Below are 18,230 nucleotides of genomic sequence, written 5' to 3' on the forward strand. Positions count from 1 at the left end.
CAAATAGGCCGGGGATCCAAGACATGAAAGGAGAAGCAGTGTTCTCTCGATCCCACTGTGCCAGCTCTCAGGGGAGTTTATCTCAGGGGTTCCCAGTCCATAAGGGGCCTGTCATCTCAGCCTTCACTGTTTCCGTGCCAGGGAAGTCCCATTCCAGTAGCATGTGTTTGGGGTCACAGAGTAGCAGGTCTGAGACTGGAAGTGTCTCATGTTCTCATGGGAAACAAGAGACCTCTTTTCACTACATCATTCTTACTGCCTGTGACAAGGGAAGGTCTTTGCTTTCTTACGCTAACCCTAAGAGTGAACTTTCTGGATCGTATAAGGGCTGCATCTTTTCCAACAAAGGGTTGGATACCTCTTGTCTGTCCAAAAGGGGCACCTCTTTATCCACCGGTAAGCCATAAAAAAGGCTTACGGGTTTGAGTCCCTATGGAGATTAATACAAGATTCTACTCATCAATAGCCAGATGATGGATGCTTTGAATTGGAAAGACTTAACGTATTTGAAAAAAAAATTTTAGAGTTCTCAATCTAAATGGTCGTCTTACTGGTATCTGTGGAATGATCAAATTGAAGAGGACGTGAAGGAATATAGCATCCAGCCTTAAGGACTCTATTAACAAGATGAAATTACAAAGCGCTTTTTATCTCCACTTTCAGAAGATTCTACCAGATTTGTAGATCAGTGGCCATTCACAACTCCATTCACTGGGACCTTGATTGTCTGCTCAGGGGGCTTCTTCCCACCCATGTTTATACTGCCGTGATAAGCCAGCCAGCCCCTTGGGGCAGACTCCCCTCCCAGAGGAAATGGATGACCAGAATTTCTCCTAGGCCTTCCTGCAAATGATCAGGAAATGGATTAGCTAAGGCTGATGTTCTGATGTTCAGTGACTGATAAAAGCAATAGTAGAGTCTTTTCCCCCTAAAGTGAATTGGTCCAAGGTTGGATTATACACTCAAGAGAGGAGAGCATTCAAAGGTTCTTGTTGAACGCTGTATATACTCTTTACAAAGGCATACTGCATTAAACCCTGAAGTTCTTGGACATAAATCTTTTGATTCTCATCTTCGTTGGAATGGAAATCTTACCCAATAATGATATAAAGAAGCAAATTGAAGATAATGTAGTTGGATGAGTGTGTCAGCCCCATAATATTCAGGTTCCCCTACTTCTTTGAGGAATTAGAAATACTATCTTTTGTCTTAAAAATCTTTACAAAACTAGAAATGCATTTCTAGAAACAATACAAAGTCCATCCATCCTTACCAATCCCAGAGCCTCCCCTCTTCATTTCAAAATGCTTGCAGATACTGTGTAAGATTGGGATATTGGAAATAGAATTGTCCTGCATCTAAGAAAAGGAAAAATTTTAATAGTAATTACTCTAGACTTCTGATAATAGGCAAATATGCCCCAAACCCCTTGGAGACAACTTGGATACTTTCCTTGTGCCTTTGATACACATTTTCTACCTCCATCTCTTTGAAATGAAGACTTTAGGGAGATGATTCTCATGAGAAGGGAAAAAGGAGCTATTTGGAAATTGAGCACAATTTAAAAAAAAAAAAGTATCTTCCATACAAATCTTGGTAAAAAACCCTTAGCCATCTGAGTTAGCCATAAGTAAATGAACTCATTCCATCTGCCAGAAACACAATTTGGATACAGCTGTTCTTTTACAAACTACTGAGTTGTGTTATTGTACCTGATTCACAGTTAAAAATGTTAGTGATAGGTAGAAGGTCTCTGTTTGTATCTGTTTGTGTGTGTCTATGTATGTTGTAGATACGCTATTTTTCTACCTCCAGATGGTATTGCCAAAATTTGTAAACCAGCTCTACTTAATTGGCTCAGAAATAACTTCTTACATGAATTATGCACTTCTAGACTCAGAAATATAGAAACTAACCCAAATGTTTTCCAAGTTCATGTGATCTGGGAAAATACTCAGTAAATATAAGCTAATTTAATTTGGTTTAATTGAAATAGGTATGTCTTCAGGGTTGTCAGCTTTGGATGTAATGCAGACATACAACTTTTATTGTACCTGGTTTATTAGTCAAATGAGTTCATGTTATCTCTGTCACAAAACTTGTCAGCAAGAAAAATAACAGGATGATGGCCTTAATGTCTCATGAAATTTTTAGAAGTAATCTCAATATGATTAAGAACAAGTGAATTAAGTAGATTTAAGTGGGATTAAAGTTTATAAATGAAATTTTCCTAAGTTAAATGATGGGAATTCATTGGAATGTCTAAATTTCCAAATATGACAAAATACTGGAACATTACTGAATGTAGGTTTATCTACTTTTGGCTTAATATGGAGAGACTAAACATATTTGGGTCTATTAGTAAACATCTTGTACCACATTGAAAAATTGTACTGTGAAGCAGCATATGCTTCTAGAAATTAGGAAATGTATTCATAAATTTGCCAAACTACAGTTGATAATGGCTTAGTTCTAGAAATTAAGGTTTCAGAGTGTTGGGAATACTAGTTAACATACGTAATTCAAACTACTAGAAATAGTAAGGAAAACCTCTTTGTATGCAAACAAAGTAAGATGTGGTTTGGTTTAAGAAAACGTATGAGGTACAAAGATGCATTTTTGTTACAGGAAAGAGAAGTTGTGTTCTGGAGTAGAACGAGTGGTTTCAGAAGAGGAAAGAGGAGAGTAAGGGAAAAATAACTGGATATAGAAAGTTGGAAAGAGAGAGAAAACCTTGTATAAATAAGCTAGCTAAAATGGAATGAATTCATAAATGTGTAAAGATAAACTTTACTATCAATAGTATACGCATGTAAAACTAGAACTTAGTTTTCTTCCATCTGCTGAAGGTGTAACTGAACCAACTTGAGTCTGCTCCTTGGTCAGTCACAGGGAAACACTCCCGCAGGTTGGGTTGTCACACAGAGTAAAAATTATTTGCAGCAAGAAAGGAGTTCACGGGGAATAACCTCCAAAACTGTGACTCCCTGACCAAGGGTGGATGAGTTCCTTTTATTTAGGGTTAGGATGAATATTTTAAAAAGGGGATCTCTTGGGGGCACCTGAGTGGCTCAGTCGGTTAAGTATCAGACTCTTGATCGGCTCAGGTCATGATCTCAGGGTCGTGAGATTGAGCCCCACATCAGGCTCTGCGCTGGGCATGGAGCCTAGATACTCTCTCCCCTCTCCCCCTTCCCCAGCTCATGGGCACGTGCTCACTTGCTCGCTCTCTCTCTCTCTCAAAAAAAAAAAAAAAAATCCTCTAAAAGGGATCTCTTGCCGTCATATGTGGAGCAGGCATGAGATCCTGCATGCACCTTAAGGAAAGATGCCTATGCTACCTTGTATGTTATGTAAATGAGGCTTGTGCTCCTTGTTAGGTGGAGATTTTAGTATTACAATGAGGTAAAGGTAGTTGTTGGTCACTCTAGAGGTCACTGCATGGTCCATCTGTGCAGGTGCAAGCCAGGGGTTAAGCCCAAACTGGTCTGGGTGGTCGGGCCTGCTGGAGGTCTCATCAGGGCTGTCGCTGTGCTATTGCCCGAGGGGTGGTTTCGGTTTCTGTCTGCCTGAGTTAAGAGACAAACTGGAAAGAAAAGCCTAAGGGAAAACGGAGGACAAAGGCCGGTGAGTACACGCAAGGGGGCAGTAAAGGTCAGGCCTATGGGGTCTAGCTGGTAACAAAAGGACAAAGTTCTCTCAGACTTTTGGTCGGTCTGCTCCTGATAAGTTTTTCTCTACCTTTTAAGCTGACTAGAAAGCAAAAGATTTTGTGTTTTACTGAAATTTCCTGTTATCTTTATCATCAGGTCTTTGATCATTTAAGAAAACCACAAGTCACTTTGGTTAAAATAGGTAATCAAGTATTGTTTCTTAATTCTAGTCAGGTGTTCAAAAGTACTGATATTTTTGAAAAGCTGAAACTCAAATTCTAAATGAAGTCTTTTTGACCTTGAACTAACTAGGGATGTTCCAGAGGGCCCCTGGAACATCTCAAGATTTGTCTCTCTTCTTGCAAGAAGAGCTATTAAACTAACTAGACTTGGGAAGCACTTGCTTCCAATAAAGCACATTTAAAAGAGCGTAAATGGCCAGTCACTATTCTTGTAACGTAAAAAATCAGGCCAAGTGTAATTTTATTATCTTTGGTAGAAGTGGGGATGTTTGTTTACAAAGAAAGATGATGCTTCAGTGGAAATGCACCCTTGTGGATATCAGATTCTAGTTGTGCTGTCTGAGGTTTCATTATTTACCTGTAAATGGACTTAATCCTGAATTCTTCGTTTCCTCCTATAATCTTGCTGTAGACCTCTTCAAACTAACGTTTCCAATTTTCCTCTACCCTTTTTTGACTTGGAATCACTAAAAACAAACTGCATGAAATTCCTAGAAATGTCCTGGTGTAATGTTATCACTTATAATTAATTCTAGTTATCTTAAAACGTAGGTCACAGGAGTAATCAGATGTCCTTGTTAGCTGCATTATAGTGAACTCCCATCAGATCTTTGATGATGGCCATTTTGTAAGTCTTTTGTCATTTACAGAAGTTGTTATTTCAGTTTTGCAGGCCTTGTGGGCCAGAGTTTACCTCTACACCTGATGATAGAGACATTCACACTGCAAAAGGTCCTTTGACCTTAACATGTAGAAATCCTCTGACTGGCTGCCCTCAGGACTGAAATTTAGTGTAAAATTTGCTCCAACCATGACCCTTTTCCTTTCTTCTCCCCCATAGAAATGCTTATGAAATCCCTGTTTGCACTGTAGAAGCCAAACTGGGCTACCACCTGCCCCTCCACCTTCTGAATTGAGACACAACTTTTTAACCAACCTGAGACTGGTTCAGTGAAACTATAGAACAATCTCTCAATCCACTCAGGTTTTGGACTGTGAAAGTAATTTGAAGTTTCAAAGGCAGACCCAAAGGGGAGCACCCCAAAATATGCCTCTCTGGCATAAGGATTATTTTGAGCTAATTAAGGAACAGGAGATCCAGCAAAAGCTCTGAAAACCTAGCAAGAGTTACCCTTTCATGAGGGAAATTTACATGTATAAGTGAAATCTCCCATTTGTAAGGGTCTCTCCCTCTCTGTACCAGAAAGAGGAGGAGGACTCTATATCCTACCACCACCCTTACTCACCTCTCATAGGTGATTCCTCCTCCCCCAACATCTTGAGCTGAAGAAGGTACTCAAGGGGAGGGCCTGGCCTATAGGGAAGTTACTCATTTCTCTGGGTCTCTCTCCTGTATACAGAGGCATACATATTATTAAACTAGTGTGGTGGTGCCCCCCCCCCCAATCTGTTTTGTTTGGGGAGCTCAGCCAGGAACCGAGAAGGTAAGAGGAAATTTATTTTTCCTCCCCTCCAACGACAAAGTTTGAGTTAGTTAGAAAAATGCTGTGACTTTCCTAGTTTATATCAACCATGAGCACAAAGAAACAAACACAACATAATCCCAGGCTGATGGCCGAATGGTATATTCGTAGCCTCCTCCGAAAGGCACAGCATACATGTTTCAAACAAACAGCCAATCTGTGGTGGCCATCAGAACTTTGGCAGGGGTTACATCATTACATTTGTTAAACAATTTAGACTTTTAGCTATTTCATAAGTTTACAAGACTTGGTCATAGATATATAACACACACTTTTTTCCACCAGTACAACATAATATGCTGTCTAGAGCCCATTTATGTCAACTTTGGCTGCATGGTGATCAAATTATGGCAAAACTAAGATACATTGATATAGTCATTAATTTGGCTTAAGAAATATTTAACAAAAAAACTTTAAAAAATGTTTGATGGCATGTTAAATGCATACTTCAGCATGAAGAGAGAAAATTTTAAATCTCTAAATTACAAGATTTAATAAAAAGCTTCAAACCCATTAACTTTCTTTAAAAAAACAAAAATACCACCCAAGTTAATCCTAGAGGGCTCAAGGCATGATCTATAAATTAACAGACCTCTCTGTTACAGGATGTGTTAAGGACTATTAGTAAACACACTTTAACTTAAAACAACAACACAATAAATCACAGTGGCTTTTAAAAATTCTATAGAATATCAAATTCAAAACTTAAAATCTCATAGCCAAAAGTCAAGAAAAGAAATATAAAAACAATTTAGAAATAAAGATTTTGAAAAAGTTGGCTAAACTCAAAATATCTCACAAAGTCCATCACCTGTCCCTGGGGCCTGCATGGCCGGCTTGGTGCCACCAGCCTGGTGGGTGACGTCACAAGCACTGGCAAATAAAACGGGAGGAGCTTGCAAATCCTGTCTTCTGGGAGGGGTAAGGAGTGGGCAGCAGCTTCTAAACCAGGTTGAATTCCCTCAGGTTGAGTTGGAGAATTGTGTCCTTCACAGCAGCGAACACAAAGCGGATATTCTCCGTGTCTGTAGCACATGTGAAGTGAGAATAGATGACTTTCTCTTTGTCAGGATTCTGATCTTGATAGAGCTTCAGGATAAAGTCTCTGGCGGCTTTGACATCCTGCTTCGGTCCTAGTCAAGAGTGCAGTTACAGGAATAAAGAAGAACGCTACTAACCCCCGGGTCCTCCCCAAAATTGGTTTCAGTATACTCCTGTTCTTACTTGGGATCCTTCTTTGAGTTCTTATTCCTAGAGAAGAGCTTACCTGGGGTGTGAACTTTTATTATAGCTCATCATGAACCTGTAAACGAGACTTTTAAAATGTCCACTGCTATCTAAAAAGTGTACTTTAAAGCACTTTGTTGAAAAACTGACCCAATTTAATGTTCTGGTTTGGGCTCTCACCACATGGTTGATGCAGTTAATAAAAGGAAAGGGGGTGCTAAAACAGCACTCTAAATGTCAGTATCAAACTTGCTGATATTTGAGACTTCCTGTACCAGAAATAATTAGCATCAGGACATAAACTTCCCGGCCTGGGATCAGTCCTCTATCTACAAACTTCAGTGTCTACCGTGTGCCTGGAAAGGGGTCTGTCACACTAAGCTACACAGAGAAGGAGCAGGTACTCTGACGGAGACCGGGGACAAGGCCGAGGCTCGCGCTCCAGAGGGAGGAAGGCCAAGGGAGCACAGAGGAGGCACACCCGAGTGCAGATGAGTGGGGGGAGTGTGAGCAGGACTTCCCCAAGGACGACGAGCCTGAGCTGGGTCTTGGAGGACGAGGAGGAGTTTCCATAGGGGGTGGCATGTGTGGAGGTGCTGAGGCAACAACAGAGTCATGCACCTGGAGCTTCCCTGAGAAAGTCTGTTCGAGGCAGATCAGGGACCATGGGGCCTGGGGCCCACATCGGGGACCAGGGACCATGACCCCCTGGGGCCATGTCAGTAACGCCGGCCCATTGCCAGGGAGGTCAGCAAGAGGGACACTTACCTGTGTATTCTGGAAAGTAGCTAATTAGATGAGAGTACATGATTTTCTCCTCCAAAAGATCCTTCTTATTTAAGAACAAAATCACAGACGAGTTCAGAAACCAGGGGTAGGTTATAATGGTTTTAAATAAGGCTTTGCTCTCCTCCATGCGGTTCTAAGTGCGAAACAAGGGACTTAGGGTTAATAAAGAAAAACCATACTTTGGAAGCAACAGGCCAAATCGCTGGTTCCACCCATGTGTCCCCTCACCCAGCTGCCGGCTCCACATCATTCTCCATGCTGAAGCTGGTGAGCATAGGGGCCCCCCCAGGACACCAGGCCTCCTGCTTCTATTTCCCCCCCTTCCCTTCTGGCTCTGTTCTCCTGCAGCCCCCCAAATAAACACATAACACATAAGAAAGGCTTTTGTGAAACTTGGAAAAAGGTTCATACCTATATTTGACAGAGTTTTCTGTTTAATTACGGGGGTTACCAAGTAGGGAAAGTGCATTAGGCCCGAGACACTCCCTCTAATTGGGGGTGGGCTTCCAGACCTCGGGAGGAAGGGTCCTCCAGCACAGCCACTGTCCAGAGGAAGGCTGGGCATTGGAGAGCAGGGCACTGACGCTGCTGAGCACCTTCCCTGCGCCACGCGTTACAGGTGGGTAATATGGGCGAGGTCTGCTAGGGGAACAGGGTCCCCATTTTATGGATGAACATACTAGTGTTCGCAAATTTAAATTAGGTCCCAAGCCCATGTAATGATAGGATCTGGTCAAAATTATGTAGAAAAAGAGTAAGAATTTCTTAACATTAGTCACTGGGAAGAATATATCAAATGTTCCTAATTTAGGGAAAGTAGACAGGGCACATACAAATCTTATCTGCTGACAAAAATTGTTCTAGATGGCACCTTTTTAATAAGGTATTTTTAAAGTAAGCTCTACGGAGCCCAGCGTGGGGCTTGAACTCATGACTCTGAGATCAAGAGTCACATGCCCCATGGACTGAGCTGGCCACACTCCCCCTGCTCTCAAGGATTTCTAAGAGTTAAGAAACAATGGTCTTTATAGAGGGCAGTGGTCAGACAAAAACAAAGCTTTGCACACCTGCTCAGAGGGACATGCCATAAACCTGTTTCCCTACAACTCCTGCATGCCTGGGCCCATTCTCCTATTCAGTACATTTTTGGCAATCAAGATCTGGAATTTATTACCGGACAGGTAACCCCTCAGTTTTTAAAGCTTTAAAAAAATTTATGATGGTCTTATCAATAATCTGCAAGGAAGTTGACCCTTGAACACCACAGGAGTTAGGGGGGGCTGATCGCCTGGCATAGGAAAATGTGCATATAACTTTTGACTCCCCAAAAACTTAACTACTAATACCCTACTGTTGACCAGAGTCTCACCAATAACAACACATATTTTGTATGTTATGGATGTTATATACCATATTCTTACACTAAAGCTAGAGAAAAAAAATGTTACAAGGAAAATACCCGTACTGTACCGTATTTATCAGAAACAAAGCTCACGTGTAAGTAAGTGGACCCATGCAGTTCAAACCTGTGTTGTTCAAGGGTCAACTATACATGAAGAAACAATTCCTGTAAGTCCAGTGAGTGGACGCAACATGTATGTACACCCAGGAGGACAAGTCTGGAGTGGAATTCCTCTCCAAATACCTTGTGATTTTTAGGAGAGTAGAAAATGTCTAATTTGTAAGCACACTGGGTTGAGGCATTGGTCCTTTGTGCCCCTGAATCATCTTTTGAGCTTCCTGAGAAACAAGAAATCCTGACACAAATTTGGACCTCATTTTTCATATTGATAACTTGAAGCCTTTGCTTTAAAAAAAAAAAAAAAAAAATCCCTCCTGGACGAGCTGGGTGGCAGCCAAGATTGCTATTCTTCTTTGCACAATGATACCAGTAAATGGGTTAATCCTCCACTAATTAGCTAATGTAACTCTGCTCCTCAGAGAAAAGCCTGCTCTCAAGAAATACAAGATATAATTTGCTCATAGTTACTGTCTAATCCTGGGCAGAGTTCTTTACTGGTTTACTACCATGACCTAGAAGGAAGAGACACTTTTCTATGAGGTCAGGATGTCTCGTGCAAGGCTGGGGAAAAGACAAGGGGAGGACAGTGGTATCCCACAGAACATAGCCCCACCTCACAGAGAAGTGACAGCTATCGTCACTCTCTGGGCAGATGTGGTTAATGCAGTTCCACGCAGCTGGCCCTACGGCAACCCTGCAGAGGACATGGAATGCCTGACCTGACCGGGGTGGGTCAGAACATCTCTAAGCATCTGACACCACTCCTCATGTCAACTCAGGGACCTAATTTGGGAGCACCATGGGGAGAGATTAGGAAGCCTGTTCCTAGATATTTATGAGAAAGAGCATTGCTCAACTTTGGCTGTGCCTGAGCACCTCTGAGGGGCTTGGAAAAAATACCCCCGACTCAAACCTAAGAAATACGAGTTTCTACTTGTGAGGTCCAAAAGATGGTCTTTTTTAGAAACTCCCCAGGGGATTCCAATATGCAGCCAAGACTGAGAACCAATGCTTTTGGGTCGCCCCACCCTTGGCACCACCTGAGATTCGATCCCAGGCTCAGCCCACCCCCACCCCAACTAAATCAGAATCTGGAGTTGGACGCACGTGCCAGGTCTCTCTTTAAGATCCCCAGGGAATTCCAGTGTGCATCCAACTTTGAGAACCAGGTTTCCAGGCCAGTGATTGTCAAACTTTCATGTGTATTTGAATTACCTGGAATCTTGTTAAAATACAAGTTCTGATTTATTCCGTGTAGGTCGATTGACTAGGCATGCATTTCTAACAAGCACGCAGATGATGCTGGTTCTGCTAATTCCAGAAACTGCACTTTGAATAGCAAGACGGTTTAACCTAAAGAATACAGTCTAACGCCAGGGCAGGCTAGCTTCTTGCAAACTGCAGCCATGGGTCTCTGTTTTCCACAGCTACCCCTCCCCACCCAGCATACCTCATTGTCACACTCAGCCAGGACCTGGTCATATTCACTCAGAGCAACCAAAAAAATAATGGAGGTGACACTCTCAAAGCAGTGAATCCATTTCCGTCTTTCAGATCGCTGGCCACCAACATCTACCATCCTGTTCGACAGAAACACAGAACATTGAAAGGTTGGAATACATGGCTCTTTGGAGGAGGAGGACAGGAATCATTATATTGTGGGAATCCGCGCTCCTAAGGGTCCTCAGTAATTTTTTAGAGGTGAAAAGGGGTCTTAAGATGCCCATGTTTGAGCACCGCTGCTTTCAGCAGAGAGGAACCCTGGGTGTTAGCAAAGGAGGCACACATACTGTAAGTAAAGTTACTGAAGACGGGTGCAGGGGTGACTCCAGGGGAGCAGCATGCTCGGGGACACTGGTTTGGAAGCTGCTGCCTTAGTCCAGGCAGAAAGCACAAGCATCCACGTAGGTGACGCTCTAACCACTGTCGAGTGCCAGACACCAGACACGCGAGGGGCAGAAAGGCGGGCAGTCTCCCAGGCCCACCAGCTGCCTCCAGGCCCTCCCCCTGCCTGTTTTTCACCACTCCTCAGACTTAGCCATGAGTCCTTTCCGCATTACGTGGGCGCTGCCCCTTCTGGCATATAAAGACCGCAAGTGGCCTCTATCGTCTCTGGCAATCCAGAGGCTCTATCTGGGGGGCTTTGGGAAAAGACTTAAGAGAGTCCTAGCCCAAAGACGGCTCATAAGCTCCAACGCTGCAGGAGGCAGGCAGTTTATGGAAATGAGTCAAGTGGGCCTCTGCAAAGTAGAACAGCAGGCAACTTCGAGAACGCCAGGGGCCCCGTCCAGAGGGTGGACTGCAGGGCGGCTGTAGCCAAGGCCTGCTGGACAGACGTGTAGGCATGCCACGACCAGCCCCTCAACCTTTCAAGAGAAACTAGGTATCAAATGTTGTAAGCAAAATGGACCAATTCTTGAATACTGGCTCAAAAGGGGCTTAGAAAACACCAAGTGGGCCAAACACATCTGTGGACCCGATTCAGGGTTCGGACATAGCAAGCAGCACTGATTCTGAACAGGTCACGGTCATACATTCATGGGCACCTGGATGCAGATTTTCAAGGGGCTCGACCAGAGGGCTCCCCAGTGCCACAATGCTCCGGAGGCCCGGAGATGGAATCGGGTTTACAGACAGGCCCTGGTTGTGGCAGGACCGGACCTGTGTCATCCCGACTAGAAAAGCATAATGCAGTAACTCTGATGAGGAACAAGGGAACTAATGGATAACTTGCAGTGCTGGGCATAAGTACCATATCCTCCTCTTTCTGCCATAATTAAATGCAATGAGGATCTACTTAAGTCATCCTAAAAGTACTTCTTAAATTTGTATGTGGAAATTCATGCATTTTTTACACAACTGTATATAGTTTATATTATGTGATTAATACACTTTTGTACTGATTGTTAGTTTTTTTATTTTTATGGATAGATGCTACAGAAGGGACTATAAATAGGGAAGAATAATATTCAAGTTTAGGGAAAAGGCATCAGTATTTTCAGTGTGTGTGTGTCTGTGTGTGTGTGTGTGTGTGTGTGTGTGTGGTGTGTCTTTTACACCTAAGGGTTATTCCAGACTTCAGTAAGGAGACTGTGTTCTAAGGGGAATAGGAAGGTGAGTTCCTCTCCATTCCAGGACTTGAGACCTCCCATAATGTTAAAACACTCGGTGATGGAGAGGCCCATATGGCTCTGGGAGATAGAACCCTTTGAGGAATAACACACTTAAGAATCCCTCCCAGGACTTCCAAGGCCACACAAATTCCGACGGACCGTGTCAGGGAGACAGTCTTACCGAAAGATGATGTTTTCCAAGTCAAACGGATACTCAATGATGCCGGTTGTGGGCACTCGGACACGAAGCACGTCTTGCTGTGTTGGCACGAACGACGGCATGGCGATCCGGTCAATGTCAGTCAGGTAACTGCGATATCAGACAGCAAGGCACCAAGACTCGTTTTAGACACCGGAGAAACGTCCATCCCACTCCAGGGAAGTCACCCCAACTCACAGCGCCCCCACTCAGGTTCGTGGATTCCATCAGTGACCTTCTTGAGAGCTGGCGCTGGACCGGGTTTCGCCCCCGCCCCCCAACGATGAGTGTTTGGGAGAGAATATGGATCAGAAGCTTCCATGAGCCCTCTGGGAAATCTGGGAATAATGCCATTTCTTCCTCCGGGCTCTAAGCTTTCCCTCTCCCTGGCCAGTGAGGGAGCCAACGGATCAGAAGGAAAGGATGGGATCCGGTCTGTGACCTCTCAGCCACCTTCCTCCCTCAAAGCCCACCCCCCCCCACACACACACACCCCCACCCACGAACATTACAGAACGCAGATGCTGTTCTCGAAGGCTTTGCTCAATGAATTCGAGTTTCTATGAAAATATAAAGGTATAGAACAGGCCAACTCAAAGCTCTTTCAAAATAACAAGAAAAAGTTTACTGTTCATTGGGACATTAAACATCTAAAATCAGCCAACGCTTGTCCCGGATTATTTCTGGCTGCATAGTAAACTCCTAAGCTGGAAACAAATCACTTTTTCTGTTTTCTTGTTTTGTTTTGTTTTTGTTTTTTGTTTTTTTTTTATCTTTAAGGCCTTTATAGAAGGCATTTTTGAGTAAAAGACCTGTAACGCAGGCCCCAGCCAACGATGGAGGGGGTGCTTCGGCGCGTCCCGCAAAGCACGGCGTGGCCCCGCCCCCTCCCTGCGCAGCGGACCCTGCCGGGGACTGCAGTGCCCAGCAGGTGGCAGGAGCCAGAGCCCAGGGAGGCAGGTGGACCGTATTCCTCGTGCAGCCCTCCGTCGGACGCTCTGTTGCTGGAGGACAGAGAGCACAGGTTGGCCCACAGCAGCACATTGCGTTCTGGTGAAATGAATGTCCCAATAAGCGGACAGTCCTGGCACAGCAGACGACACCTGTGCGTCTGGTCCGACTCAGCAGCTCTGGAGGTGGGGCAGCTGCTGGTGCCGCAGCGCCACTGTCTCGGGGGCAGCACAGTCCCCCTAGCCGTTCCCTACGTGCCTCTCAGTGCACGAGCCCCAGCTTGCAGGGCTCCACCGAGCTCCCCAGCAGCTCCAGGGGGCTCTTCCAAATGGATCTACGTCAAGAGCCCCGCCACTCCCCAGGACGTTCACAGAAGCAAAGGACACTCGGGGAGTCTCAGGGAAGGGCCAGAGATGGCCTCACGGACTCCGAGTTGTCGCTGGGTCCCCAGCTGTCCACTGCTGTCTGCCCTCCTCCCTGGGACACTGCCTTCCTTCCTTCTGGCTCTTTTCTGAGCTGCCCCCATACCTTCTCTGGGCTTCTTTTATTTCCTTTTCCTACTTGGCTGCCCTACTGCATTTAAACGTCCCTGCACTCAGATTGGTTGTGCCAACCTAGGGCAACAGCCTGAAACACTCAGCCTGGCACTAGCGCCAAAGGGAGGCCATTGAAACAGGAGGTGAGATTTCAGGGTTCCTCTCCTGCCCACTGCCTTGTCCAGACGATCGGGGTGAACCACCTACCCACACCTGCTCGGAGGGCAACAGCAACACCCCAAGGGAAGGGGACGGGATTCTGGGGCTCTCAGAAGCTGGGGGAGGACACGGAGCAACGGGGGAAGAGCTGAGCTGCAGAAGCAGGAAAAGCCGCCTCTTCAAGCAGGAACATGACCAATTTGTGTGTCCAGTGACCTAGCTGATGGAGACACTGCCTCCGGAAATCTGAAGACACGGAATTCTGTGATCACCATGGGATAATTTGCATGCAGGACCATCTATTTCATCTTACCTTAGGAATTAATGATTTAAAACTAGAACTTTATGAATCAAAACTAAAGCGCGGAGGCCTTGCCAGGGAGTCAATAAGCAAAGGGCTTGTGGACTGAGCTTCCTCCCTGTGCTGGGCCTGCAGAACCTGTCTTGCCCACCAGAGGGCAGCACGAGATCAGCCACTGGAGCTGGTCTATTGCAGCGCCGGTCGAAACTCCGATTTTAGATTGGAGGGCAATTGATCCTGCTGTCTGCTGATCAGGAAACCAGAAGGCAGAGGGATATGGAGAAGAGGAAAGGAGAAGCCAGAGGCAGTGGTAGTCCTTACTCAAGTCAGAAGATTTCAGCACCCCAGATGAGATAAGCTCCCTCCAAGGAACCCCACATTTGATTGAGCTTCTTGTTGAACAAGAGAGGCTTAGAACACAGCGAGGAAAGGTGGGTATGGGCAAGGACAGAGATTTGGGGGTCCACAGTTTTTAGGAAGCGGTCAGAGACACATCAAGGAGTCACGGGGGGGATAGTGACAAGCAGGAAAGAGGTAGTGTTTACAGGCAGCTACTTTCTCCCCAGTGAGCAGCTTCTCTGAAGCGTGGACAACGTGTGCCTGGGCTCAGCACTCACTATTTGGCCGAGTCCGACAGCTGGTACTCCCTTCTCCTGTCGTAACACTCCTGGATTCCTGGGTCCTGCCAGAGCTGCCTGATGGCCTCCACCTGGTCCCTGGACAGGGCGCAGACCTTGTCCACTTCCACTTCTTTGATTAGCTGGGCATTTTCCTGCACGAAGGAAAGAGAACCTGTCACTGGGCGAAGGAAAGGAAGCCAGCCCGTTGGTGACTTGGGGACAAGACCTCCCCCAGGCTGTGGGTGAGGGACGATCTCCACTCACGCCAGCCACGCAGCGGCAGCCACCAGCAGTGCTGACGATGTGGCCGCTTCACTCAGGGAGAGCCACAGAGAGACGGTGACCTGCGGCTTTCGGTCCCGTCAGCCCCCAGGGGCCAGTGCCACCGGCATTCGGCACCCAGTGGTGAACAGAGAAACCCAAGAGCCATTGATCATCACTGTCCTTTGAACATCTGCATGGCAGGCCAAGCAATTTGAAAAGAACCGTTTTTATTGTCCTGGCATCCCCGGGGGTGGGGTGGAGGAAGCAGGTCCGCCTCGAAGCCGCAGTAGGGGAGGGCCTGGGCTTCAGAGAACACACCAACACTAAATCACCAGCTAGCTGTGTCCGTTGGCTTGCTTTTTCTTTTTCTTTTTTTTAATATAACTTAGTAGACTTTATTTCTTAGATCAGTTTTTTAATATAACTTAGTAGGCTTATTTATCATCAGACATCACTGATAAAACTCCTTCCCATTTGTAGAGCCACTCCCATTGCAAGCCCCGCCCCGTGCCAATTACTGCTATATTTATCATTGCTCTCGTTCAATAACTATTGCTCTGATACTGTGGCCCCATTATTACAGTACTTAAGATCATTGCTGTAATTATTACTGTCAGTTACCATTTATTGCCCACTTCCTGTGTGCCAAGAGGTGAACACACATTATCTCATTTAATCAATGTAAGGCTAGCACGGGGCCAGAAATCTTGCCAAACCTTAGCAAATGAAAATGATATGGTTGGCTTACATCCTCAACATGTCCATGTGTCGGCCATGGAGATCCAACATCCCGTCCCTTGGCTGCAAGTTGCACAGACAATGGAATCCTGCTGCAAGACAGACAGGAATCCGACCTCTCCTTAGCTCCCCCATCCTGCCACCCTTAGAGCTGGCTATTCACTGGCCCCTGTGAGTCAGCAAAGCATCAGTGTGGCGGCTGTGAGCTGCTTGTGTGTATATGGTACTCCCTGAAAAGTTGCTCATATCTTGTATTATTCATCCTCATTAACAATCCAACAGGAAGCTGGAGAAAAGGGAGATCTTAGAGATTTACTGGACTCGGGGCAAAACCGAGGGCCGTGTGAGCCCCTATCCATCAAGAGTGGCTATCAGCTCTTCCCCCTGGACTGTGGGATCCTCGGCAGGGAGAGGATCCCAGTTGCAGAACCTCAAACAGGTCTAGGCAGCATGGGTTAGTGGGAAGTGCCCTGGACGAGGAATAAGGACCCTGAGTTCTGGTGCATTTGGGACTTTGGAGGACCCCAACCCCAACAGTTCCCTATCTCCGCATCCTCATTTGAAAGGAGCCAGTGATTTTCAAGGTGTCTGATTTATCAATTATAAAGTTTCACCTAAACGAAAGCAAAATTAGCATTATTATTGTGGCAGATGCCTAATACTTGTTGGCAAAAAGAGGACACACTGTTGGCCTTTCAGCCATGACTTCGAATCCCGCCCACGAGCACATTCTGCGTCACCAGCCCTACTGTAAGCCAGAGAGAGCACAGCCCAGAAAACCCGGACAGTGTGTGCACGGACCTGCGGGACTGTCTTCCTTCTGCTTCTCTCCCTGCCTCCTGCCGCCCTCTTCCTCCCGATATGATCAGATGGTCTCTCCCCACGCTGGGCTTGGCTCTACCCTCCGCATTGAAAGGATCTGTTTTCTTCCCCGTCTTCGCTCCTGAGATCCAAGACCCTAGTGCAGTGCCCGGTGGCGCAGGCAGCCCGCAAACATGCCGCACACGCACATCTGTCACTCTAACACACAGACCATCCCCAGAAAATAACAGCCGGAGAACGTGAGGGCAGGATGACGGCAGCCTGAGTTGGTCACAGCGAGAGCCCAGAGCAGCTCGAGGACAGGAAAGTCTCTCCAGGAGAGAAATGCTCTGGGACTCCTGGCCAACCTGTCTTTCTGCCCCTGGTGGCAGGCAGAATCCTTGCTTCTGGGGTGCCGGCCTCTCATGCTGCTCTTCTATGACTTTTTTTAAAACTTAACTTTTTTAAAGTACTCTACACCCAGAGTGGGGCTCGAACTCATGACCCTGAGACCAAGAGTCGGCGGCTCCACTGACTGAGCCAGCCTGGTGCCCCCTAAATACAACGATTACATTCAGCTCACCTGCTGAGAGGCTTCCCCATGAGAGTCACTGGGATGTTACAAACATTCCCACCTCCCCTCCTCACAAACGCCAGGTAGGGTTGTACTTCACGGTGAGCGAAACAGCAGTGGAAACCTTTGTCTCTTTCAGGAAGAAACTTTAATGAGCCAATGAGTCATTTACCACCTTCCCTTTCATCTGCTGCAGTGCTTGTCATGAGACAAGATAGAGCCTCAATCAGCCCGGCTTCCTGAGCGAGTACAATGTGCAGAGACCCCCCGACACACCATCCTGCAATGAGTGAGGAATCATCTTTCATTGTGTTAGGCTGAACTCTCAGGGCAGTTTGTTCCTGCAGCATGACCTACGCTATCCTGCTACATGTTGAAATGGGTAAACCCAGTATTCAACTCTTCCAGGAGAGAGAGAAAGTGGATCCCAGGGAGGTATCCCAGAAGAATGCAGGCTTCTTCATGGGGAGCCGGGGGGTTGGAGGCTGGGGAAAGACAACCCCGAGCTTTCAGGTAACCAGGGAGGCTCAGCCAGGAGAGCAACATCCAGTGACTGTTCAGCCAGGTGAGGGGACAATGGAGGGACTCTGGCTTGAAGCAAGAGGGGACCACAGTCTCCTTAGAAACCCAACAATTGGGAACTGGGTTTGGAACCGATTGAATTCAAGGAGCCCAGAAGTATTCCAAGTTCAGAGTTCTCCTCCCAGCTAGATCTCCCACCTGTCAAGATCATTCTTTTTTAAGATTTTAAAATCATTTTTTTTAAAGATTTATTTATTTATTTATTTGAGAGAGCGAGAATGAGAGAGAGGGGGGAGGGTCAGAGGGAGAAGCAGACTTCCCGCTGAGCAGGGAGCCCGATGCGGGACTCGATCCCGAGACTCCATGACCTGAGCCAAAGGCAGACGCTTAACCAACTGAGCCACCCAGGTGCCCCAAGATTTTAAAATCATTTAAGACTTGCAAAAATGTGGGGGAAATGGTACAAGAGTTCCTCTCTGCCTTTCAAGATTGCCCAAATGTTGACCATTTATGACCATGTCATATCATCTATTCC

General features: G+C 46.1%; 1 protein-coding gene across 1 annotated transcript in view; it reads right to left on the bottom strand.

The window, feature by feature from the left end:
- Window positions 1-3,238: 3,238 nt before the first annotated feature.
- GNA14 (G protein subunit alpha 14) overlaps window positions 3,239-18,230 on the bottom strand; it is a 190,255-nt gene continuing 175,263 nt past the window's right edge. Inside the window, exons 3-7 of the mRNA XM_032427510.1 lie at window positions 14,794-14,948; window positions 12,212-12,340; window positions 10,368-10,497; window positions 7,375-7,528; window positions 3,239-6,512 (exon numbers count right to left, since the gene is read on the bottom strand). Coding sequence (XP_032283401.1) covers window positions 6,322-6,512; window positions 7,375-7,528; window positions 10,368-10,497; window positions 12,212-12,340; window positions 14,794-14,948 — 759 coding nt within the window. The 3' untranslated portion in view covers window positions 3,239-6,321. The remainder of the gene's footprint in view (window positions 6,513-7,374; window positions 7,529-10,367; window positions 10,498-12,211; window positions 12,341-14,793; window positions 14,949-18,230) is intronic.

This window comes from Phoca vitulina, unplaced genomic scaffold (genome assembly GCF_004348235.1).
Source record: "Phoca vitulina isolate PV1807 unplaced genomic scaffold, GSC_HSeal_1.0 scaffold37, whole genome shotgun sequence".
Classification (NCBI taxonomy): domain Eukaryota; kingdom Metazoa; phylum Chordata; class Mammalia; order Carnivora; family Phocidae; genus Phoca; species Phoca vitulina.